Below are 27631 nucleotides of genomic sequence, written 5' to 3'. Positions count from 1 at the left end.
AATATGTTAAATAATGAGATATAGATTTCTAACAATTATAACTAAACAAGACATGAAGTTAAATTCGGAAACTCACAAGACTTTAAGCGCAGAAAGAAACCTCCCCAAACCAGCGTGAGCTAGGAGGTTTTAGTAGCCAGCAGTGCTACCATAAGTACCTGAAAAGAAACCAAAGTACCACGCATAATTCCGAAAAAACAATTTACGAAATGCAAAATTATGTGCAAAATAAGAAAACAGAAGAAAACGGAAATGAATCGGAAAATAAAGTGGAGAAAAGACTCCCTCAACTCCGCAAATTAACCAAACACAACAGGGAAATAGTCGTGAGCAGGTACAGCAGCGGAAGGCGGTCGATCGACCATAGCAGGCGGTCGATCGACCAGGGTGACAGGAACAGAAGCTTCTGAAGTCGCGGCTCGGTCGATCGACCACCAATGCCAGTCGATCGACTGAAATACCTGCTGTAAGTTTCTGATTTCTTCGATTTAGCTCAATAAATTGAGCTAATAGGGTCTATGAACTTGCAAATACACATAATAATGGCCCAAAATTGCGCAAAACCCAATGTAACAGTCTAAAGTCTTTAAATCCTAAGGAAACTTATTAAAGCGAAGTCTCGCGCAACCCAAAGCAATAAATAGTCTAACAAAAGCAATAAAATGTCTAAAACTTATGAAATAAAAAGTTTTCATCCGCGAAAAATGCGAAAAATCTCCGACCATGGCTTCTGGCTACATGAAGTACCCTCCGCGGTGCTCAACCTCTTAGCACTCCAATCCACCACATTGTCCGACGGGTCAACATCGAAGCATCTTCCCACACTTGGACATCCTCTTGATTTCAAGCTCCAAGTCTGAAACCGTAACTCGGACTGATGCCTTCTTGGGCTCCTCATCTGGCTCCTCATCTGTGCCATAGCTAAGACATCCTAGACTGCCTCTTTGAACGATTGGCTCCTTTACAGCTGGAGCTATGAACGGCTCTTCCTTCCCAAACCATTTCTGCAATATCCAAACAGAAGAATTGTCCTCCAATTTGCTCCCAATGTGGGGCGGAGGTGTCACAACAGGAATAGGCACAGGTACTAAAGTGGGCATATTAGAAAGCACAAAATAAGATTTCTTTTCAGAAATCACATTACAAGTAACTGGCCACATAGGATCTTTCTTCCTAGGGGATTGGGCAAACATAATAGAGTGTTTCCCTACCTTAAAGGTCAAAGTTCTTTCCCTCACATCAATTACTGCACCAGCAGTTTGCAGAAATGGTCTTCCCAAAATAATTGGGGTGTTGACATCTTCGGGAATGTCCAAAACAACAAAGTCAACGGGGAAAAAGAACTTCCCAATTTGCACGGGCACATTCTCTAAAACACCTATCGGCCGCATCTCAGACCGGTCAGCCATATGCACAGTCATATCAGTAATAGCAAATCTAGTTAATCCCAACTTCTTAGCCAGACTCAAAGGCATAACACTGACACTAGCCCCTAAATCACATAATGCCTTCTCAATTGAGAAGGTACCAATATTACAGGGGACAGAGAAACTACCTGGGTCAGACAGTTTACGAGTAGCAGTGTGAGTTAAGTATGAACTAGACTCCTCACTTAATTGCACTGGACTCGACAAAGATTCAAAGACCTTTTCTTAGCTAGCAATTGTCTCATGAACTTCATATATGCAGGTACTTGATTAACTAGCTCTAAGAAAGGTATTTGTACATTAAGACTACGTACTAAATCTTTGAATTTACCAAATGTTACCTCATCTTTGGTTGGCACCAGTCTCTCCGGATAAGGGGCTGTCAGAAGTAGCTTTGCCCTTTCCTCTAGGTCTCTCATACCTGCATCAGTGGACTTAGGCTGAAAATCCACTACTTTGTCCTTGTTGTAACTCGAACCTTCTTCAGACTGTCTCAGGAACGAACCATTAACCGTCGTAGGGTCATACTTTGGAATCGGAACGGAGCCATCAGCATTTGGATCTTGTCTTGATAATTTTGGAGTCATCACACCCCGAAACAAGAAATCCCTCAAGTTATCTGGCATTGGAGGGCGAAACGGTTCGACATCAGCTGCGTCATCAGTCGATCGACCAGTGAGGTCGGTCGATCGATTGTCTTCCTTTTTTCCAGAATGATCAGAAAGGTCAGACAGTGTCGCTGAGGAATTAGGGATGGTCGATCGACTGGGTGATGCGGTCGATCGACCGTGATCACTGCTGATCGTCTTTTTCTCGCCCTTTTTCTTCTTTCCTTTGTCAGCAGCTTTCTTGGGTCCATCAAGAGTAGCTCCGCTCCTCAATTTAATCACATTCAAGGTCTCTTTCTGATCCGGCTGCGACGGTAATTGCCCCGGAACTCGAGTTGCACTCTTGCTATCCAGTTGAGCGATCTGAGACTCCAACATTTTCATCCCGGCCTCTCTAGCTTGAGACTCGTTTAGCAACAAATTTTTCAACTCAGTAAAATCGGAACCTTGGAACTGTTGTTGCTGCTGAGGGACATACGGAGGCTTTTGGTATGGCTGCTGCTGCTTATGAGGGGGCACATAATTCTGCTGCTGCGGAGTTGGAGTCAAATTTTGGACATTCTGGCTACTCCACCTCAAATTTGGATGCACATTAGAAGGATCAAAGTAGGTGTTGGTCTGCCTGTAATGTTGAAAAGCAGCACAAACCTCGTTGGGACTGATACAGAAATCTGCAACATGTCCTTCTCCTCTACACCTCTTGCATGAAAAAGGACCGTCTGAAACAGCGTTCACTTGGTAAATACCTCCCTTTTGAGATCCTACTCCTAGCTCATACTTATCAAATATTGTCGTAAGAGCCTCTAATGCAGCTACAGAAGGAGATTCAGCGGCTCTCCTTTGATTTCCCCTAGAGTTTCCATGCTCAGCTTTATGGGTGGCCATGTCGTCAATAATTTTCCACCCCTTAGTTTCTCCAACATTCTCCTGAAATCTGTCATTAGCTGCAGCATCCAGGATAGCCCTCTGATCGTCATAAAGCCCATTATATAATTGATTGCACAGGCTCCATTGCTCGAACCCATGGTGTGGATAGTTCGCACCGGCCTCATGAAACGGACCCAAGCTTCATGAAAATATTCATTAGGTCCTTGCTTAAAACTCGTGATCTGAGCTCTAATCGCATTGGTCTTCGATGCAGAGAAATATCTTTTATAGAATGCCAGAGCCAGCGAGTTCCAATCAGTGATCCCATTAGCAGCTCGATCCAGATCTCGGTACCACTCCCTAGCAGCGTTACGGAGTGAGAATATGAACATCGTCTCTTTCACTTGGTCCTGGGTCACACCTGCTGGTGGGGGTATGGAACAACAGTAGTCAATGAATGTCTCCATATGTTTAGCCGCATCTTCATTTGCAGCTCCCCCAAATTGGTTTCTCTCAACCAAGTTAATATAAGACGGTTTCGGTTCAAATTTTCTTTCCGTCCCGGTCGGCAAGGTGAATCCCTTATAGAGATTCTCAGCTTTCGGCTCGGAGTGACTAGCTATACTCGCTTCTTCAGCCATCTCTAGAAAATCTGGAGAAGTAACGGTATCTGTGGAAGAAATTGGAGATGGTGGTGGATTTTCTTCAAATAATTCGTTCTCGTAAAAACTAGACCGAGAACTAGGCTCTTCCTCGGACTGTGCTTTTTGAAATAGCCTTCTCTTAACTCGCAGGGTCCTCTCTAGCTCGAGATCAAGGGGAAATAATTCGCCTTTTTGAGACCTGCGCATAAGAATAAACTACAAAAAGAAGATGAGAAAAGTTTAAGGAACAAAAAGTTTCTTAAACTAAGAAAAAGACTAAAATAAATAACAACTAAAACTAGCGCTGCCTCCCCGGCAACGGCGCCAAAATTTGATGCCTGTCGTTGTGTGCACCAAAAATAATATTTATAAAACCTATTAAAACTAACAGAAGCTAGTGGTAACAGGGTCGATCCGGAGGGAGGTAGGGAGATAATAGTTGCTCTTAATTTTAGTCTAACGGTAACAGTGAGGGGGGTTTTGATATGATTTATAACTAAATCTAATAACATAAACTAAATAAACAAATAAAAGTAGCAATAGATGTAAACAAAGATAAAAGAAATGCTAAGACGGTCGGTTCACTATAGCTGCGATGGCACATAATCCTTGGTAAGTCCGAAATACAATCGTGTAGCATGGGTAAAACAAGTCCACTCGGTCCAAGTTAACTAGTAGCTCCTTTCGGCCTATGCTACCAGTCCCTAAGTCTCACTAATACTAGCTCTCGCCCTGAAAAGTGATTCCTAAAGCCTAAATTACATTATCTCTCGATCTCAGCAATTTAGTCGTCTCAACTCATTAATTAATGCCCTTCCCTATCTTTCGATCTACGGGTTGGTCAAAACTAAGCATCTAACAAGTCTCCTCTCGGTCTCATTGTTAAATATTGCACTTAACGAATTATACGATGCTAATCAGACACGAAGTCGGTCGATCGACCGGCTACCCCAGTCGATTGACAGACCGGCTCAGTCGGTCGACCAGAGAAGCCAGTCGATCGACCAAGCCCTAATGCGGGATCACCTATTCAAATGTCATCTACGCTATAGCTCCCCTACTGTGGGAAATAAATCTGTATACTTCCCTTAAACTAGAAAGATTATAACGATTTAATAAAGATGATCTAAGGTCATAAAATAAAATACATAAACAAAGGTAAAAGATTCAGAAATAACCTTTGGTCCTAGCAAAATTGGCCTAAGAACAATACCAAAGTAGGTATTCACCTATTAGTTGCACCCAAGACGATCTGAGATATGCCCTTTGATTATGCTAGAAATCAATCTAAAATTTTCTGTAAAATTTAATTGTCTTTGTGTTCTTGTGATGAGAGAAAGAGAGGCTAGGTCAGAAAAAGCATTAGGTTAGAAGTAATTCTCCACCTTTCTTTTATATAGACCGAAATCCGAAATCAATTAGGAAAGATTTACATCTCCTAATTTCGGCCAATGTGATCCGAAAATAAGGAATTAAATTTCCTTATTTTTGGTCTTTCCAAAAATATATAAAGTGTGTTAAATTGTCATCTAGTGAGGATCGAACCCATGACCTCTTGGCTTGTGTACCCTCACTATCACCACTATGACACATTCAACTTGTTGATATTAAATATAACTGATTATATTTAATTACGAATTAACAGATTAATTCTTTCAAACTAACCTTATATATATTTAATTAAATATAACTTATTATATTTAATTTACGAATTGACAATGATTAATTAAGTCTCAACTTAATATTATTTAATTTTCATTAAATAATTATCTCATCAACACATTGACTAACTTTTTAGTCATTTTGGGCATCAATGTAATTATATTTCTATAACCACATTTCTCAAATACGTCCTATAGGTGTGACCTTTAGGTACCAGTTGATCACCGCCATCTGTATGATAATAACGTCAAACTTTCTAGCAAGCCAACCGTTATTAGGTAAACGTTAATCAACTGATTAAATATACGAAGTATACCCATGTGAACCTGTAAGAGATTTACAAATGTTATCACACTAATTTGTGGAGGACACCAGCTCCAACAAACTCCCACTTGTCCTCACAAGTGTATGTGCGATAACCGATTCTCATATCCTTTAAAATTTCTCCCACTCAATGTAAAACAATTTGCAAATCCGAATTCACAAAGGTCGTATTTTACAAGCGATCTGCATCAAGAGTGGTTTTCCCGACTAGAGAGTAACTTAACCGATAAACGAATCAACATTCGAGCATGGCCATGCATTTCGATTCAACTCCTCGAGTGGCCCTGAGAAATAACTATACCCGATAAGGGATGGATATTTTCCTCAACTCAAATCTTGCGTATAAGCACAAGTATGAAATGACCCGGAAAAAATCTACTTAGCCCCAGATTCACGTAGACCGTGAGAAAGAAACCAAAGTCACCCAAAAACTGCCTTAATCTCAAGAGACAGTTGATAGTCAAAAGAATCGACTCTAGGTACATAATAGATGTCCTATCCACGACCTGGCACCGAATGTTATAGAACATTTAGGACTCCATTACGTTGTCACAAATAAAAATTGTCCTACGAGGTATCGTCATAATCTCGTATCTGTGATCGATTAGTCAACCGTTTAACTTATGGCTCGTTGAACCCACCATCAATCGACTGCACAATATAATAGCCGGAGTTATCAGCTCACATTTGGCGATTACGGACAAAAACAAATATAATGTAATTCAGTTCACTTTGTGGCGTTCAATGTTGTCAATACAATCCACATGAAAAACAAAATATTATATATATATATAAAACGATGAAGTTATAAATAATATATGAAAAAGATAATGTATCAAATCCATAATCAAGTACTACAACTTAGGAACATGTTTAATTCCCATGGAATTAACATGCCCTACATGCTTATCATAATTCAATGGTTTGGTGAGAGGATCTGCGATGTTATCATCCGTCGCAATCTTGTCAATCACTATCTCTTCTTGCTCCACGTAATCACGGATTAGGTGAGCCTTCCGTAGTACATGTCTAGATTTATTGCTAGACTTTGGCTCCTTAGCCTGGAAGATGGCACCTCTATTGTCACAATAGATGGTGATCGGATCATTCGAACTAGGAACTACCGAAAGCCCTTGTAAGAATTGACGCATCCAAATCGCTTCCTTTGCTGCCTCCGAAGCGGCATAGTACTCGGATTCAGTAGTAGAATTTGCTACAACACTCTGTTTGGAACTCTTCTAGCTGACCGCAGCACCATTAAGAGTGAAGACGAACCCGGACTGAGATTTTGAATCGTCTCGATCCGTTTGGAAGCTAGCATCTCCGTAACCGGTTGCGCATAGCTTAGTATCGCCTCCATAAGTCAATACCCAATCCTTAGTCCTCCGTAGGTACTTGAGGATATTTTTAACAGCTATCCAAAGGTGTTTCACCGAGTCTTTTGGTACCGACTCGTCATACTCAATGCATATGCCACGTCCGGACGTGTGCATATCATGGCATACATGATCGATCCTATTGCCGAAGCATAAGGAACACGACTCATGCGCTCAATACCTTCAAAGGCGTCGTGGGTGATCGAGACTTGCTCAACTGCATCCCAGTCGTCCTAGGAAGGTTCCCCTTCTTGGAGTTGGTCATGCTGAACCTCTCAAGAACCTTATCTAGATAAGACTCCTGACTAAGTGATAACGTCCGTCGTGATCTATCTCGGTAGATACGGATTCCCAAAATACGCTGTGCCTCACCCAGATCTTTCATCTGGAAATGGTTCTTCAACCATTCTTTAACCGAAGAAAGGAGAGGAATGTCATTCCCAATCAAGAGTATGTCATCGACATACAATATCAAGAATACAATCTTACTCCCACTCGACTTGATATATAAGCATGGTTCTTCGACCGATCGAGTGAAACCATACTCTTTTATCACTTGGTCGAAACGATGATTCCAACTCCGAGAAGCTTGCTTAAGTCCATAAATGGAACGCTTAAGCTTGCATACTTTCATAGGATGTTTAGGATCTATGAAACCTTCGGGTTGCACCATGTACAACTCTTCCTCCAAATAACCGTTTAAGAAGGCGGTTTTCACATCCATTTGCCAAATCTCATAATCATGAAATGCGGCAATCGCTAAGATTATCCGAATGGAACGTAGCATGACTACAGGTGCAAAAATCTCATCATAATGCAATCCTTGCACTTGAGTGAAACTTTTTGCCACAAGTCGTGCCTTATAGATATCTGGTTGCGCGTCTACATAACGCTTTATTTTGTAAAGCCATTTGCACTGTAGAGGTTTTACCTTATTAGGTAAATCAACTAGATCCCATACATTATTCTCATACATGGAGTCCATCTCGGATTGCATGGCTTCGAGCCATAGCTTTGAGTCGGAACATGCCATAGCACCTTTATAGGTTGCGGGTTCATTACTTTCTAGAAGTAAAACATCATTCTCCTCGACCATACCAATGTATCTGTCCGGAGGATGAGAGTCTCTACCCGACCTCCTAGGTTCCTCAGGAATATTAACCGTATCATCAGTTGGAGGTATAGCTTCCTCCATCTGTTCCTCGGTTGTTGGTTCTGGAATCTCCGACAGCTCGAAGGTTCTATTACTCGACTTATTCTCGAGAAATTCTTTCTCTAAGAACGTCGCACTAGCCACAACAAATACTCGATGTTCGGTTGGCGAATAGAAGTAATGACCAAATGTTCCTTTTGAATAACCTATAAAGTATGTCTTGACCGATCGCGGGCCGAGCTTATCCTCGTGTCTCCACTTGACATAAGCCTCGCAGCCCCAAACCCGAATAAAGGACAAGTTAGGTACCGTTCCCTTCCACATTTCATATGGAGTCTTGTCGACATCTTTAGACGGACTTCGGTTAAGTATAAGAGCAGCTGACAAAAGAGCATAACCCCATAATGAATCAGGCACTACCGTGTGACTCATCAAGGATCGAACCATATCAAGTAAGGTTCGATTTCTCCGTTCGGACACACCATTTAATTGAGGTGTTCCAGGTGGAGTTAACTGTAGAGCGATTCCACAGTCTTTCAGGTGTTGATCAAACTCATTTGAAAGATATTCGCCACCCCGATCTGAACGGAGTGCTTTAATCTTTCTACCCAGGTTGGTTCTCAGTACCCTATTCTCGTATTCCTTAAATTTCTCAAAGGACTCACTTTTATGCTTCATTAAGTAGACATATCCGTATCTACTCAAATCGTCCGTGAAAGTAATAAAATATCTATAGCCATCTCTAGCGGTAATTGACATAGGTCCACATACGTCCGTATGTATGAGTCCTAATAGGTCACTAGCGTGCATTCCAACACCTTTGAAGGAAATTCGAGTCATCTTGCCAATGAGACATGATTCACACGTGCCATATGCAGAAAATCCGAATGAGGGAATAGTCCCATTATCGACGAGTTTCTTTACGCGTTTCTCATTTATGTGTCCCATTCGAGAATGCCATAGATAGGTTTGATCTTTGTCACCAACCTTTAATTTCTTATTATTCATGTGTAATACTTCCGTGGTTTGATCTAAGATATAAATTCCATTCATGGAAACTGCTTTGCCATAAATCATTTCATTAAAAGAGAAAATACAACTATTATCCTTTATTGAAAATGTAAAACCGTCTTTAGCAAGTACGGAAACAGAAATAATGTTCTTAGATAAACTGGGTACATAGTAACAGTTATTTAATGATAACTCAAAACCACTAAAGAGTTGGATTACATATGGTCCCTTCGAGGCAGCAGCTACTCGTGCTCCATTCCCGACTCGCAGGTCCACATCACCTTTTTCGAGAGGTATGATGTTCTTTAGGCCCTGCAAATGATTACACAGATGAGAACCACAACCAGTATCTAGTACCCAAGTTCCGAAACTTGCATGGTTAATCTCAATCATATGAATATAAGATGACATACCAACAGGAGCGACACGGCCTGCTTTGATGTCCTCATGGTAAACGGCACAGTTCCTCCTCCAATGTCCAGTCTTGTGACAATGGTGGCATTCTATGTCACCGCCCTTGCTCTTTGTCTTGCCTTGTGAGCCACTAGTCTCACCGGGCGCACTCTTATCGTTTCCTGGCTTCTTAAACTTTCGCTTACCTACAGCTAGGTCGGCATGAGCCTTGCCCTTACCTTTACTCTTGTTGTGAATCGTGAGAACATCCTGCTTCATGCTCCCACTCAATTTCATATCCTTCTCGGTCTGTACGAGAAGGGAGTTTAGCTCATGAGGACTCTTTTTCAAGTCATTCATGTAGTAGTTCGCCCTGAAAAGGGCAAAACCATCGTGAAGAGAATGAAGCATTCGGTCAATGACAATGCTCTCACTGATTCTACAATTCAGTGACTCCAGTTTCTCGACATTCTCGATCATGTGAAGAATGTGTGGGCTAACCGGTTGGCCCTTCTGGAGTTTCGCATCAAAGAAGCGACAGGTATGCTCATATGTGATGATTCTCGGTGCCTTTGAGAACTCATTAGTGAGCGTGGTGAAAATCTTGTTTGCACCTTGGGCAATGAAGCGTCTCTGCAAATTGGTTTCCATTGCAAAGATGAGTACGTTCTTTATCGCACCCGCTTCCATAACGAAATCACTATAAGCGAGTGACTCGTTGGCTCCTGCATTTAGGCCTGAGTTGACCGGTATTGGCTCAATTAAATACCTGAGTTTACCGTCAGCAGTGGCAGCATTCCGTAGTGCCGCCTCCCAGTCCGCAAAATTGGACCCATCATTCTTCAGTCGAGTGGACTGATTCATTTGGTCCATGAACATTTTAAGCCAGGACGAACGATCTAGTGTGGCACTAGGCAGTGGGATTGTGTTATTTCCAGCCATTTGTTGTAACAGTATTATTGATAATAAGCGTGTTCTACACTGCGAAAGAAGAATAAAATAATAAGCATGCATCGTTTTTATTTTAAGTCTAATGAACTAATGTCATAACGCGAAGACTCAAAGACATTTATACAATTGACCTCCCTCAAGAATTATATAAATGACCCCAAGACTCAATTCTCTGTAAATTGATAAGCTAACCTTTTAGCTAATTCTACCGTTAGAATTCTTGGTCGATAAATTTCTGTAAATACTATCTTTAGTCCATCATAATCACGTGAAACTCTTCGGACTACAATGTTGAGGTAAACTAAGTCAACACAACTACTTACCCAACGTAGAAGGGGTCATATTAGGCCTACCGACGAAGAAGGGATTCATAGATGTTTGCCCTTATAAAGACTAATCTCAATTTCCGTTTTAGAGGAAGATCCCATCAACTTTTTGATTCATTTTAAGTGAACTATAATCTAGCATGCGAGAATGATTTAAACTAAGGTGATGGCTTAAAGACTGTGACATCTGCATGTCCATGAAAACTAACATACAACCTATATGAGTCAATTTTCATGCATTTTAGTAGTAGGTGGTTTGGTTTTAGGCGGAATATGATGCAATTACTAGCATGTGAATGAAAAGCAATAAAATGAAAAACGTAAAAAAAATAAAAGTCCTAGTGTGGCCTATCCTATCAAAATGAACAATAAATACAAGTTTGGAATCCATCCTTGGACCCGAGAAGCTTGTCTTGATGTTCCATCTTGATCCATGTAGCGGGAGTGAGCTTGAATCTTCATCTTTAGTCTTCTTTGAAATTACAATAAATAAAATTACATAATTGACCTATTAATTACATTCTAATTTCAAAAACCCAAAACTAAAATAAAGGAGATTCGAGATCTCATAATTACATAAAAATTATGTTTCCTTCATTACGAAAATATAATTGACTAAGGCCACACTAAGTATTACAAATTACAACCGATTGCAAAATTAAATACGTAAATAAAATTCATTCATTCGATTCATTCAACATAATTAAAAGGATCAACTAAAATAAATTAAACATACATAATACAATAAATTAATTATGTTGATTAATTTATCCAAACCACCTATTTAAATTAAATTAAGTGACAATTCCGCAATTTAATCACATTAATTTCATTCTCAATCCATATTAAACTTGTAATATGAATTCTATCCGTCAAAATTTTAAACTGCTTTAAAGTAACTCGGTATCTTTAAATTGTGAACCGATTCACAATAACTAATTGGCCAAAAAAAAAAACAAAAACCAATTTTAATTGTACTCGGCTGAAAAATAAACAAAAAACTTTTTTTTTTATATTAAAATCCAGCTGAAAAACAGCCCCTTTTTTTTTATTATTAAGCAATTAGGAAAACAAAAGGGAAAACTTTCCAAATATAGTTTTTCCTTCGGCAATTAGGAAAACATTCCAAAAAAAATTTTTTTTTTTTATTGCTGTACGTGAACAGTACTGAAACAGAAATTTTTTTTTATTGCTGTACGTGAACAGTACATAAACGGAATTTTTTTTTTATTGTTGTACGTGAACAGTACAGAAACGGAAAAAAAAAACACGGTTTAAAAAAACAGGAACCCTAATGCCTAATTTTTTTTTTCTTTTTGCGGCAAACATGCCCTAAAACAAGATTTGATGAATAAATTGTTTACCTTTGCTATAAGCACATGATTAGCATATGAAATAATAAACATGATCAATTTATATGCCAAAAACTATATAGCAAAAACAATCCTTTTATCATAAACATGATAATTCCATTTAATTTTAACTTAATCTGCATTAAATCAAAAAACTACCAATTCTTCATATGATAATTTTAACTGATTATAAACTATAATATGAAAAATAGAAGGGAAAAATATCATCAAACAGAAAAGAAAAAAACGGCACAATCAAAATTTTCGAATCAAAAAAAAAAAACCCTAATTTTTTTCGAAAATCAGGTTATGTTTACATACAATTTTTATGAAAATTATCAAGATTAAAATCGTAGCCTAGTGCTCTGATACCACTTGTGGAAAATAAATCTGTATATTTCCCTTAAACTAAAAGGATTATAACGATTTAATAAAGATGATCTAAGGTCATAAAATAAAATACATAAACAAAGGTAAAAGATTCAGAAATAACCTTTGGTCCTAGCAAAATTGGCCTAAGAACAATACCAAAGTAGGTATTCACCTATTAGTTGCACCCAAGACGATCTGAGATATGCCCTTTGATTATGCTAGAAATCAATCTAAAATTTTCTGTAAAATTTAACTGTCTTTGTGTTCTTGTGATGAGAGAAAGAGAGGCTAGGTCAGAAAAAGCATTAGGTTAGAAGTAATTCTCCACCTTTCTTTTATATAGACCGAAATCCGAAATCAATTAGGAAAGATTTACATCTCCTAATTTCGGCCAATGTGATCCGAAAATAAGGAATTAAATTTCCTTATTTTTGGTCTTTCCAAAAATATATAAAGTGTGTTAAATTGTCATCTAGTGAGGATCGAACCCATGACCTCTTGGCTTGTGTACCCTCACTATTACCACTATGACACATTCAACTTGTTGATATTAAATACAACTGATTATATTTAATTACGAATTAACAGATTAATTCTTTCAAACTAACCTTATATATATTTAATTAAATATAACTTATTATATTTAATTTACGAATTGAAAGTTAATTCGTCTCAACTTAATATTATTTAATTTTCATTAAATAATTATCTCATCAACACATTGACTAACTTTTTAGTCATTTTGGGCATCAATGTAATTATATTTCTATAATCACATTTCTCAAATACGTCCTATAGGTGTGACCTTTAGGGACCAGTTGATCACCGCCATATGTATGATAATAACGTCAAACTTTCTAGCAAGCCAACCGTTATTAGGTAAACGTTAATCAACTGATTAAATATACGAAGTATACCCATGTGAACCTGTAAGAGATTTACAAATGTTATCACACTAATTTGTGGAGGACACCAGCTCCAACACCTACATCTTAGCAAAGGGTATTTAGCTACCCATACTTACGCAAATAACAAGAACTAATTTGATAATAGGCATAAAGGATTGCATAATTGAAATAATTGATGAATAAATTCGCATAAAAATATAACTAGGGCTTTGGGATTCTATCTAACAAGAATTAATACTAATAAAACGATATAACAATACTGGAGTTAAAAGATTAGAATTACCGAAGCAAAGGAACAAGATGAATCCGAAAGTAAGATGCGAACTTTATTGAAAATTTTAAACTAAAAGTAATGAATATTGGATGTATGATAGGAACTAGATGATAATGAATGGTCCTCAAAAGGTAGGAAGGGGTTACGTTAAATAAGAATGTCACGTAAAACCCTACTCGAAACCTAATTACAAATGGGCTTCTAATTCTCGTCTTTAATTTGCGTCAGCTCGCGTGGTGGTCGATCGACCATGAACCCCAGTCGATCGACTGCTTCTCTTTCCTGCAGACTCTTGTTCAATATTCTGACAGTCTATAGACCACGTAGGTCAGTCTATAGACTGCTGTAGCTGGCAATCCGCTTCTAAAACTCTCGCAATTATATCTTTCAGGCCTTGAAATCGCACCAAGTTCATCTCTCGAGTCACTACTCCATGTCAAATGCAATGTTAAGTACTTAGGGACGGATTCAGCTCGATTTCCGCTGGATTCTTCACATTTCTGCAATATTATACAAAAATACGAAAGTAGACGGAAATAGGGAAAATAGTAGCATAAACTACATAATTGAGCTCTGAAATGCGTGTAAAATAGGGTGCAAAACATCATATTTAAGGCACGCATCACGCACCATAAAACAACACGAGATACCAAGGAAGGCCATTATACTTTTCAACTAGTAGGATCACAAAATTAGAGGATAGCTCCACTACACTCATACCGGCTTCCTTTATCCAACCTACCTATAGGCCACCGGCCGTCCCCAAAGGATCAACACCGGTCGATCTAACAAAACCTACGGATCTAAACATAGTACTTATACTTTGTATCTTACATTTTGTTTCAATAAGAAAAAGAAAATCATAGTACTTATTATTATTAAATGCCCTAAGTTTAGGAATTGTAGGGGCGAGCACATTATTAAGACCCCTACAATTCCAAATAAGACCACTCATGGTGATAGAGAAGGTTGAGAAGAGCCAACCTCCGCAAAGCCGCCATCATCATGTCCAGGAGAGGAATCACAGGACTCCTCCATATCAGAGTCAGAGATCTTAAGATGGAAACCGCTTTCACCAACCTTGCTCTGATTAGCATAAATGCCTTCTCCCTGACAAAATCTTTTGCCCAGTTGCCTTAAGAACTCCTTAGAATTCATCAGAGTTGAGACCTCCTCTGTTGGAACCAGCACCTCAGAAACTACAGTGCAACATTTCCTCTTCCGTGCTCTGACAATAGCATCTTTATTCTGCTTTCCAAATTCATTTTTGTGATACAAATCCATAAGTCCCATACAGCCATCTGAGTTGCTTTGAACATCAAACTGAGAGAACATACGAGCCATGTTGCCCACTTCAGGAACATCAAACATCTTCACCAAAGATTTTCCTTTCCCATACCTCTTCCCATTTCTCTGATCAGCAGCACCAACCCTTTTATCTATTGCAGCCAAACCTTCTGAGATTTTAAACACCTATGGCAATGGCATCACAGAGGCATAAGCTTCTTGCAGCTCCTTTCCCTTTGACTCAATGGCCACTGACCTAAGGTCCATAGGGAGGCTAAGCTCCTTCTGATCTGGGTTAGCATGACTGGACACAGCAATGTTCATGGCTTCCTTCTGTGCACTCCCACTCTCATGACTTTCCTTAGCAAATGGGTTCACCTCCTCTAAAATCTCAGGAGTAATGAGATTGATGGCCTGGCTAAACTCAAATGAGTCATTATCACTGTCCCAATTAATAGGGCTCAGACTTGATGAGTGATCAGGCATGTTATAGTCTGCTTCAGAATCACTACTAATATAGATAACTTCATAAAAAATTGATCAACCTGCTCCAAAGCAGCTGCGCCATTACCCATCAAACTTGGTTCACTGCCTTGGGCAGCAGCTTCCCCCTGAACAAGAGCTTCATCCCCCACCTGAGCAGCTGGCCCATTAGAATAATGTTGGACTAAAGGTATCCCCTCTAAGGGCATATCAAAAGTCTGATTAAACCCCTATTCTCATCATCCAACCTAGTCCACTCCATGTCTCCTTCAAGCCTATTCAATATTTCCTCCTGAATACGCTGGTCATGATCAAGAATCCCATCAGTACTACCATTACCAGCATACAGTAAGTATGGATCATTTTCTTGTAGATGAGCAATCGGCCCCAAAGGAATTCCACCCCTAACCCCTGTGGTGTTAATTTCTTCAAAGTTCTCCTCCACACTGTGGAACTCTTCAACAGGAGCCTCACTCTCATCAAGCCATCCTCCTACCCTCCTAGCAGCATTACTACCCTCCTGCATAACAGCATCCTGAACAATCTGGTTCTGAAGCTGAGCATTCCCAATCCCAGACACGGGCACACTATCCCTCAAAAGACCAGCAACATTACTTGTCCCAGCAACATCCTCCATAACCACATCCCCATTGACAGGAGATATAGTTCCTTGATTTTGTTGCACCCTCCCTGCACTACCATTACCTAAACGGAACAGCACAGGGCCCGCAAAGGGCTGTGCAGTTACAGCAAACTTCATACCCGACACAACCCTTCCTCTTGGAGTAAGACCCAGGTCAAAATCAATCACACGTTCAGGGGACTCCCTTCTTCTACCACCTCTCACACCCCTCCCATTCCTTAACCTCACTCTGGAATCCACATACCTAGTAGTAGGTGGAGTAGCCCTCAAGTCCAGATTGAACATGGTATGCGTACTTTGTGTTTGAAAGACAGGAAAATCTCTTCCCTGAATCCTGTCTAGCATACCATTAACACTCGAGACGATAGTATTCAGACTTTCCCGACACTGTGAACCCTTGTGACCCACTTTACCACACCTAATGCAGTATTTAAACACTTCCTCATATCTGAATTGGACCCACAATAGGTAGCCCTCATCCATAGCCAGGAAGAATCCAGGCAGTAGAGGTTCATTTAATTTAATACAGACTCTCACCCTCAAATAGTCATAGTCAGGTACTTGATCAAAAGGCTCAACAAAGAAATTCTGACTAAGAACCTTACCAGCCACCATTGCAACCTCCATAGTAAGGTACTCAAAGGGAAGACCACACACTCTCACCCACACCTCCGCAAATGGGAATCTTACTGTTCTGGGAACAACGTCCTGGTACCCTTTTGCGAATACCATAACAAATAGCCATCCAGGGTGGCGATTCCTTTCTAGCAACCCCTGTAGATCCTCCATATCAGAGCAGTACAGGACGTAAATCTCCCCCATCCGAAAGGCCTTCACCTTATCCTTTGTACTCCAGCGTTTCTCAATGATGTCATTCACTTTTTCCGCTTCAAAACTGCGGTAATCCACTAAAAACCCAAGAAGACACTGACCCCAGAAATCCCTTGATTTACCGAGAAGAGTAGGATCAATATTAATCAGCCCACCCGACCTGGGGAAACGCCATAAATTCACATGTAAGGGATTTGTTGGTTGAAACTCAGCGTTTTGATGAGTTTGATGAACAGTCTGGTGATTATGGTTCACAACATGATTTTGTTGCTGCAAACCCTCACCTTGCCCCTCAATACCAGTGGCAAAACGTCCAAATTGGTACTCAAAATCCATTTTTCTGGCTTTGTCTTTTTTGATTTAGGAATAAATAAAAGATTTTGTAATATTTGATGAATTTGTAATATTTGTTGAATTAGTAATTGTTGATGAACTGGAGGAAGATGGAGTGAACTGCTCCATTGCTTTCGTTTAAATAGGGGATTTACTGCAGTAGCTGAAGAAGCAACCGTCACTCCCAATCCAGACAAAGCAACTGGGATTGGTTGAAGAAATTTCGAGTCCCTCAAAAACCCTAACCCCCAATTAAACACACTGAAGAAAAATGATTACAAAGTAACTTTACCAAAGAGACTTACGATATTACTTTAGTGTTGCAGGGAAATTATAATTTCAGACAGCCAATTAAATGCTGTTTGGAGCAATCATTTAAGGCAGAATTTAGATAATTAAAACGGATAGTGGATCTAATTAAAGGAATAAAGGATATTTGGGGGAATATTTGTAATCAGAAAATCAATTAGGCTAAAACTCTAGAACCCTAATTGAAAGGTGGATGAAAAAAGATGATCCTACTGGAATGACCGTAGAAGCTAAAGATCTAGCTAGAGTAAAAGAACTCTAGAATGTAGCTCTCGAAACGAGAGAAAAAACTCTCTAGAATTTTAGAGAGAGAAAGTTCCGAAAGAGATCTTCAATTACTGATAGATATAGTCATATAGACCTCATGCGCCTATTTTTTCACATATAGAGTATTACTCTTCCATTTCCCAAAGGATACTTCCTCCGTTCCAGTGAATTGTATATGTTTACTTTATACAAGTACATCAATTGTCGTTTTCTTTTGCTTTATATATTTAGTTACATATCACTAAAAATTACAAAAAATTGATATTTATAATGTACTCGATATGACAATTTAAACAAGATCTCACATGACTGACTATCTTTTATGCTATGCTCGTATATTAGAAGTTTACTGTCGACTCCGGAAATCTAACTTTTGTCTTGACTTTTAATTCACCAGACCCTTGACAACAAAATATCGTGGAGATCTTAAAGCGGAGGTGTTTACTGTATTTATTGGTGGAATTAATGAAAAAGTTTCCGCTTTATGTGGAACCATCTCAGGTGAAGATGGATCGGATAAATTCTCAATCTATAACAGAAATGAGAGCTACTCTGAATTGTTGCGGGATCACAGTCTTGCATGTATAGAGGTCAATTATCGCCCTATTCAAAACTATCATTTCTATATAATTCTAAATTTGACGGATCCAGCTGGTAAGCTTGAATTGAGCAGGGGTGAATTTTGTTTCACTATAAGATACAGTGGTCGCAGTATGTACGACAAGCGTCTGTGTTCGATTGTTCCTGGTAAGGATGGGTATGCAGCAGTGCATTATGAAGTTTTCGATAATGCATTTGAAGCTTTTGTGGATGTGAAATTATTCGCTGCTAATGGTGATCTTGACATTCCTACACGTTTGTATGGGACATTGCTTGCTTGTTACAGTGGTCATAATTATTCAACAAGCTACGAGAAGTTATATTACAAGAGTAGGCTTATTGACTGCCCACGGGACAATGCGGTGGAATCAAAGACGGGTTCTGAAATTGCCTTGATAAAATCTATAGTTGTTGTTCCAGCCAGGTCAACTTTAATTATCGAAGCAAACTTAGGTGCATTTGGGATTAACAGTGTTATTGAACCTATACACGGGAAGGCAGAGTTCGAGATCAATAAGCGTGATACAATATCGAAGAGAATTCGGGGACAAGATTATGGTATTGAAATTGACGTTAAATTCAAGGAATAAAATGGATGTTTATGTAGATTGATTTTCTGTATTAAGTATTTATTGACTTGTGTTGTGACCTCTCTGTTTTAAAGTCATATCCGAAGTAGGAACATGTATTTATCCTTTTACTTTTTTTTTTTTGTGAGATCTTCGTTACTCCGTATAATATATATTTATACGTAATCGGACAAATGTACTTGTAGTATTTCTTGCTATGAGTTTGAATCTGTACTTTCTAATTCCAATTCTAGATGTCTAGATGTCGAACAAACGTAGCTTTTCGTGGACTTTCATGTAGTTAAATCGACATGGACTCACCCGAAATGTGATGCGTGATATTCTCTTGTTGTGCGACAAATCTCCAGCATTCCGTGCAGCTATCAAGCTTGATAAATGATAAGGTCCTGATTGCCTATGAAATTGAAGGTTGATAATAATAGCATAGCTCAGCTATCATCACGTCAGATCACCCAATGCCCCTCCCTAGCCCTTCCTTCACCCCTGCATCGACATTTATTTTCACCTTACACTCACTCGGTTTCAACCAGCCTACACTTACAACGTTATTATTCCCTCAACCACCGTCTTTTACTAGAGCCGGCCAACAATTTTCACGTTATTGTCACGTATCATCACATCATATCACCCAAGTCCATATCTATTTTTCATACTAACCATTCTCCAAACGTGTTTTTACTTATTTATACTTCAATGCCTAAAATTTTAAATACTGTGTGAAAAATAGTAAACCACAAGAATAGCACATAATTTCGCGTGGTTAATTCAATTGGCGTAGTGAACTCGGAGAACTATTCATCTCAGATTATAAACAATGTGCAATTGTCAATGGTGGAATAGTATTCCTTTTGATTTTTTAAGTGCCTTAACGTAAGACAAGTCAATATGATATATTCACATCAGATACATAAACGGCATGGTGGCATTGTGCGTGGGAGCGCATAAGGCCGGAGTAATTTTTCTTCTCTCGCGTTACAATGGTCAAATTAATCAAATCAAAATGTATGCTCTAACCCCGTCAATGTTAAACCTATCACTATGTAAGTCACCCGAAACTTTCACAAAGGTTAGTGTCCGATAAAGGGGTTCGATATAACCGTCCTTGCTTCAATAAAAGTAACACAAAGACAATTTATGGATGAATTTATAAACGAAATTTAAGCTGAAAATAACATGGACCGACTACACTACTAAACATAAACAAGTATATCTACGAGTCATTTTACTTTATCAAATCGTGAACATACCGAAGTCACAAAGTGCTAAATGGCTACCAATTTTCGATCTTAACTGCAACCTTATTGGTGCGCGAATAATTGTCCTAAATCACATTGACTACCAATTCAAAAATCATGATGTTCCAAAGCCATAGAATATTGTATTCATAATTGTTTGAAAGACTTGGCACCAAAAAAAAAAAAAAGACCGTAATTGTTTAAAAGACTCTACTTGCTTATTTAATTTTGGTTATATTTAGACTTGTACGTATTCAGAGCTTAAAGTCAGCTGAGATTATACGGAAAAGTTCTTGCTAGTAATATGTAAATGTCAATTTGGCAGCACATAATGCTTCTGAACTTTTGTATAAATAACTGACGAAACTATCTACTTAATTGCCAATTAACAAGAAAATTTAATTCCGAAGTTAATCAGGTAACATAAACTTAACTTTGATGGCTAAGTCATGGTTTCCTGGCGCAATGTATCTTTTAGTCCTAAGCCTTTTTGTTTACGCATGCCTTCTCGTGCCAGTACAAGCTGATGAACTTGAAAGAAAGGTAACCATGTTTACGAAATGTTTAATCGACTGGATTTATAATATACTCAGTAGTAATTATTAAATGGTTTAAAAGTTTATTGTCTGAATGAATGATTTATGATAGGATTATATTGTGTACATGGGTGATATGGAGATACCTGATATCCCTGTCGTCGGAGACATTTACCTAAAGATGATACTGGATGTTCTTGGAGGGTAAGAGATTATATTATGTTTATGTACTAACCTATGGTTATTGTTTAATGTTGCTATGTTACTACTTGTGCAAGCTATGTCATATAGCAGTAATATTTTAAAACGGAAAACCAACGACGGAGCTAAAAATACTAGATGACCTCACAATGGATGATAGAGAGAAAATTGTTATGTATGAAATGAATATTATTTCAAAAATCTTCAATTATTGTTAAGAGAGAAGATTGTTACACATGAATATAAATTATTATTTGATACATTGGATATAAATTATTATTTGATTTTATTTCTAATATTTATGCATTTAGTCAAATTGGTGAATATTCAATACTATGCAATTTTGCACGGGATAAAACTAATTATTGTTGAGATAGAAAATTCTTATACATGAATGAATATTATTTGCGCAAGTGGACATTAACACTTTTAACAATTAAGCCTCATAATGTTAATCGAAAGTAAAATTCAACCCCATTGTTTAATTTTTGACGAATATTTCACAAAAATAAGTCAATTTACAATTCAATCAATAAATATCAGTTTGGTTTCCAGTAATACTTGTATAAAACAATTTTATACAAGAACTATTGTTTCTAATAATTTAGAATTGTTGACCATTTATAATTATATACTTTCTCTTTTCTAATAAATTTCATTCGTTTGATTGAAATATACCTCATATATTAAACAAAACTTATGAAACATTTGAATGGAGGAAAAATGTAAGAATATTTCATGAATTTTTATTTATTCAGTTCTTTATAAACAGATGTAAACAAATTCTTAAATATATACTCCTAATTAATTGTGTTGTTATTAATAAAGTTGAAATTAATATAAAAAAAAAAAAACTTCTTTATATTCTCAATAACCCTCTCTATTTCCTTTTCGGTCTATTCACAATACCTTCCTTATTTCAATTTTTGGAAAGTGTTTGTGTGATCGAAATTTATTTTTTTTGAGTGGAGTAGTGTGTTTGTGTGATCCAAATTTAATTATATGGTGGATACTGTATTTCCTTTATCTTTGTACCAAAATGAAAGAGAAGGGTTTTTGAGAATAGGAGAGAGTATGTTATAAGTTGTACTCCCTCCAATCCAATCCAAAGTAACCACTTACTTTTTGGAGGTCAAGTTTGACCATTAATCCACAAAAAAATATAAAACTTTGAACGATAAAATTTACATATTTAGTTGTATAATAAAAATATCTTTCATAAATTATATTTTTTGCACAAAAAAATTATCTACAAAAGAAGAAAAATGCGGTCAAAGAGCCCTTCAAAAAAAAATGCGGTCAAAGAGTCGCCTCAAAGACCACCAAAAGCAAATGGGTAATTTGGATTGGATTGGAGGGAGTATAATACTCCGTATCAATATAAAATGAATTTTTGGTAATACTTTGATGAAACATAAAAAAAAAAAAAAAAACAAGGTTGATATCACTACTTTTGGTTAAAGTTATTGAGCTTGATTGCTAGGAACTTAAGAGCCTAATTTCACCATTAAACAAAGTTAAGGGCCGACCGGCCGAGAGTCAATTGCTACTTGCGTGTTATATTATTTTATAGACTTGAGTTTAATTATCTTTACAGGCTTTCTATTAATAAAGATATTAACCGACCTTTTGTGTTATTTCAGTTTATAACTAACCTTTACCTACTTTACATAACAGACTACTATTTTGTCATCTATTGGCTTGTGTCAAATAAGAATCATTCAAATCCTCAATATTACTCTTTTTTTTTGGTGTAAAGGGTGGCACAAGGACTTTGAACTTAGATCATGAGTACCATTTTTCATAACTTCACTAACTAAGCTAGCTGACATTTGCATCAAAATATTCTGTATTAACAAGTAGGGATGGCAATTTTTTATTTCAGCAATCTTCTAGACCTCAAGAAGGCTGCGGATTATCTTGTGTATTCTTTCAAGAACTTCAAAGGATTTGTTGTACATATAACTGATGAGGAAGCAGAGATATTCTCAAGTAAGCTGCCTCAACCCATTACGTCTATTAATTAATAATCTTTTCACTTTCCTTTGATATTCTTATAAGACTGTTATTTTTATTCCTAGAAATGGTTGGAGTGGTGTCCGTGTTTCCTAGTCGAAAGAGGAAGCTTCATACAACAAGGTCATGGAATTTCATGGGTTTCCCTTTGGATGTCGAGAGAAGTAGTCTTGAAAGTGATGTTATTGTGGGCGTTATAGACACCGGAATCTGGCCGGAATCTGAGAGTTTTAATGATGAAGGCTTTGGTCCACCGCCAACCAAATGGAAGGGCCGTTGTGATACTTCACTTAACTTTACTTGTAACAAGTAAGAATCCTTCGCTTACTCTATAAAATTTGTACAAGGTTGTGGCAAGCGGAAATATTTCAACATGGTATCAGAGTCGACGTAACCAAGAGGTCACAGGTTCAAATCCTGGGAGCCTCTGATATCTCACAAGTGATAATTAATCAATACTGTAATGATCGATGCAGCAAAATAATAGGGGCGCAATACTTCAGAGCAGACAACAACATCAGCAACATTGACATAGCATCCCCAAGAGACTCAGATGGGCATGGTACACACACAGCGTCAACAGTAGCAGGTAGCGCAGTGACCGGGACAAGCTTCCTAGGGTTAGGCTCAGGAACAGCTCGTGGTGGCGTTCCATCAGCTAGAATTGCGGTGTACAAGGTCTGTTGGTCAGACAAATGTGATGACGCCGATCTTCTAGCTGCATTTGACACAGCTATTTCAGATGGAGTTGATATTATATCAGTTTCAGTTGGAGGTGGGCAGGCCCCATACTTGGAGGATACAATGGCAATCGGATCTTTTCACGCAATGCAAAAAGGCATCTTGACGTCTGCGTCAGCTGGAAATGATGGGCCCACCCTTGTAACTCTAGAAAATTTTGCACCTTGGTTTCTAACTGTAGCAGCTAGCTCCATTGATCGCAAATTTATCACTGAGGTTAAGCTTGGCAATGGTATGGTTGTCCGGGGTATTTCATTGAACACGTTTGATCTCAAAAACAAGACTTTTCCTTTAATTTATGGAGGCGATGCACCTAATCCTTTATCTGAAAGTGATTCTCCCTCAAGGTAACAAAACCATATCTAGTTACTATGTTAGTTTTTGCTTCAGAATATCAGATGAATCGTTTTGTTTATGTACTCAAATTATGTAGGTACTGTGGTGAAGACACATTGGATAAGACAATGGTCGAAGGCAAGATTGTCTTATGTGACACTTTGATCACCGGGGAGGAACCCTTCATTAATGGCGTCGCTGGGGTCATCATGCAGGATTTAGATTCTCACGATTTTCCAGTTTCGTATCCTCTCCCGGCATCTTACCTTAAGCCGGAAGATGGCGCTCGCGTTCTCTCTTATGCTAGAAACTTAACAAGGTACTATATTACCGAATGGAGGCATATGTCACATGTTGCGACCATTGTTAAATTTGCTTGCTTGTACCGCTCAATATGCGCTCTTGTTATAGAAGAATAATAAATAGTGGCACAGGGAATTTTAGGAGTAATTAATTAGTAGGAATAATTTTATTTCCAGTAATTGCATTGAGATTAATTAACTACATTCTCATGTGTATATGCAGTACGCCATATGGAACTATACTAACTAGTGTTGCAATCAATGACGCAACCTCCCCAACAGTAGCATCATTTTCTTCCAGGGGTCCAAATCCAATCTCAACAGGAATCCTTAAGGTACGTACGAGCCATCTACCAATTAATATAATCAAAATCAAAGTTCAGAAATATAAATCTCATGTAAAAGACATTATTGTATGCATTGGATAACAATGTAGCCGGATTTGACTGCACCTGGGCTAACCATCTTGGCGGCGTACTCACCTATTGCCGTAGTGTCCGGAGCAGAGAGTGACCCAAGGTCTGTGCAGTATAACATCATTTCTGGAACTTCCATGTCTTGCCCTCACGCTTCCGGAGTTGCTGCATATATCAAATCATTTCACCCTACATGGTCTCCTGCTGCTATTAAATCTGCTCTCATGACTACTGGTACGTCTTACAGACAAACATCCGTAATGTCCTACTGGCGTTTATTAATTAATATGTACCTTATGTGTATGCAAATTTACCAGCCTCTCCGATGACCAGCGCATCCAATGAAGAAGCTGAATTCGCATTTGGGTCCGGCCATATAAACCCATTGAAAGCTGTAAATCCTGGCCTAGTCTACGATGCTGAAGAAGCCGACTATATCAACTTTTTGTGCAGTGAAGGGTTGACTGCAACTCAAATCGAATTAATATCAGGAACAAGGAACAATTGTAGTAACACTACTAATTGGGATCTCAACTACCCTTCGATGGCAGTCCCTACAAGTGCAGGCGCCTTTAATGCCGTGTTTTATAGGGCAGTCACTAATGTCGGATCTTCAAACTCGACCTATAGTGCTTCAGTGACTACTCCAGAAGGGCAGGCATTGGCTGTCACAGTGCAACCAAGTGCTCTGGTATTTAAGTCTATAGGTGAAAAATTGTCCTTCAGTGTTAAAGTAACCGGGAGAATCGGTTTGAGAGGTCTGATATCTGCTTCTTTAGTTTGGAATGATGGTGAACATCAAGTTAGAAGTCCAGTTGTTGTATATAATTTGTCATAGAACATATATATGGGTGTGATAAATAATGCATTTAATTTGTTATTCAAGAAAAAGTGTGTAATTTAATTTATCGCGAAAGTGGTAATTAAGCCCCTTAACTTTGTTCAATCGTGAAATTAGGCCCCATAAGTTTCAATTGGAGCAATTTAGCCCCTTAAGTTTCACCAAAAGTGAAATTCAACCCCATTTTTAAAATTTTTACAAAAAATTTAATTAAAATTATTTTATATTAGTATTAAACAATTTATTATATACTAAAAATTACTAATTATAACTTTACGAAATTGTTCATAATTTATTAATCATTGAAAAATACTTTTACATACATATTTAGTAAATTGTTTATAACTTGTATAGTATTCATACATATATCATAAATTGTCTATATACAATAAAATTCAAAAAAATAATTCTCAATATTTAATATAAATATAAAAGTTTTAAAATCATAAAAAGAAATATTTTATAATTGATAAATTGTATTAAAAGTGATTTTAATATAAGAATTTGGTGAAATTTTTAAAAATGGGGTTGAATTTCACTTTTGGTGAAACTTAAGGGGTTTGATTGCTCAAATTGAAACTTATGGGGCCTAATTTCACAATTGAATAGAGTTAAGGGGCCTAATTACCACTTTCGCGTTTAATTTATTATGTGATTTATATCTCATGGAATAATAATTGGTTTGTTCTGTGAAGGATGAAACGATTGTGTATAATTGTATCGATAATCAGAGATTACAAGATGTACATATATATATATAACAATAAGGAGTTAGAAGCACCTAAAGACTAGCTAACTAAGAGCTAAAAACGTGTAACAAATAACTAGAAATAAGGAGTATATTTGACTATTGTTGAGTTTATGGATTTAAGTACCTAAGAGGGGGAGGGAGTGAATTAGGTACTATTTAAAAAATTTTAACTTCAACTTTATTACTTTAAAGTGAGTTGTAGGAACAAAAGAGATGAGAGAATACTTCGAATAATATTGCAAGATTAAACGAGTATTAAAATGAATGTTTGCTGAAGTATGAAAGTAACATCTGTTCTTACTGTAGCTATTTGTCTCAGTTTATGGAGTACAGACTGCAGACCAAATGTGACAGTACATGGAACTGTTACTTCGAAAGTTAAGCAAAGCAAAGCAAACAAAATAAAGAGCAGCGGAATAAAACAAAGAAGATCAAACACGAGATTTTTGAATTGGTTCGGCAAGAACTCAAGTGCCTACGTCCAATCTAATTTTTATTGATTTATTTTAGTGATCTACTCCGACTACTAAAAACCCGTACAATAAAAGAACAACAACCTACTCCGATTGTAACACAAGTCCAAGAACTACTCCATTCTAGAACAAGTCAACTCGCAACCTACTCCGGTTGCCAAAGAGTTGAAGAATACTCCGTCCTAAACTCTACACACACACTAAGAATTATAAGGATCAAGCTTTCACTAACTTATTTTTAAAAAGAATTGAGGTGGACAACTTTACGAGATCAACAATTCATAAGTGAGAGAGTCTAGTATATTAAAGTAACAGTATCCATGATTGTAACACTTGAAGACTTTTAAAAGTTTTGCAAAGTAAAAACTCGGTTTTAAGCTTTGAAAACAATTTGCAAACTTAGATTAAATCTCAGAAAAAGTCTTGGGGTTATGAGAGGATGAGGCACGCCTTTTATAGAGAGGATGAGCAAGGGGGTTGTTAGGGTTTTGAGGGTCAAAGACCATCACATGTGATGAGTCTCAACAACCTCCCAAACTTGCACAAAAGAAGGTTCTTATTCAAAAGGCAAAAGAGAGAAAGAGTGTTTGAGATTATCCAAAAGTGACCACAAGTTTTCAGAAAACAAAGGATGTGAAACAAGTCACATGATGACAAACTTTCACAAAAATGGCAAAAAGCAAACCTTTCTTTATGAAAGACCAAAGGGTCAAAATAGCACAAAGAGGAAACAATTTGAAAATGATAATTACTCAAACCACTTTTTCTAGAAGGCCAAATCCTTGTAAAAAT

General features: G+C 37.7%; 2 protein-coding genes across 2 annotated transcripts in view; both read left to right on the top strand.

The window, feature by feature from the left end:
* Nucleotides 1-19101, top strand: part of LOC141657559 (uncharacterized) — a 57601-nt gene extending 38500 nt beyond the window's left edge. Inside the window, exon 4 of the mRNA XM_074464831.1 lies at nucleotides 18199-19101. Coding sequence (XP_074320932.1) covers nucleotides 18199-18991 — 793 coding nt within the window. The 3' untranslated portion in view covers nucleotides 18992-19101. The remainder of the gene's footprint in view (nucleotides 1-18198) is intronic.
* A 1563-nt stretch (nucleotides 19102-20664) lies between these two features.
* On the top strand, nucleotides 20665-25632 carry LOC141655536 (cucumisin-like). The gene is made up of 9 exons (XM_074462610.1): nucleotides 20665-20769; nucleotides 20875-20966; nucleotides 22849-22955; nucleotides 23045-23288; nucleotides 23456-24067; nucleotides 24154-24375; nucleotides 24582-24693; nucleotides 24795-25008; nucleotides 25092-25632. The coding sequence occupies exons 1-9, from the start codon at nucleotides 20665-20667 to the stop codon at nucleotides 25610-25612; spliced, it is 2229 nt and encodes a 742-aa protein (XP_074318711.1). The 3' UTR covers nucleotides 25613-25632.
* The last annotated feature ends 1999 nt before the right edge of the window (nucleotides 25633-27631 follow it).

This window comes from Silene latifolia, chromosome 5 (genome assembly GCF_048544455.1).
Source record: "Silene latifolia isolate original U9 population chromosome 5, ASM4854445v1, whole genome shotgun sequence".
Lineage (NCBI taxonomy): Eukaryota > Viridiplantae > Streptophyta > Magnoliopsida > Caryophyllales > Caryophyllaceae > Silene > Silene latifolia.
This window is presented reverse-complemented; position numbering and strand designations above follow the sequence as displayed.

Excerpts from the sequence above, each read along its gene's own strand:
- LOC141655536 (XM_074462610.1), top strand. The coding sequence starts at position 20,665 with ATGGCTAAGTCATGGTTTCCTGGCGCAATGTATCTTTTAGTCCTAAGC. Across the intron at positions 20,967-22,848 it reads ATACTGGATGTTCTTGGAGG|CAATCTTCTAGACCTCAAGA; the intron begins GTAAGAGATTAT and ends TTTTTATTTCAG. Across the intron at positions 25,009-25,091 it reads ATCTGCTCTCATGACTACTG|CCTCTCCGATGACCAGCGCA; the intron begins GTACGTCTTACA and ends CAAATTTACCAG.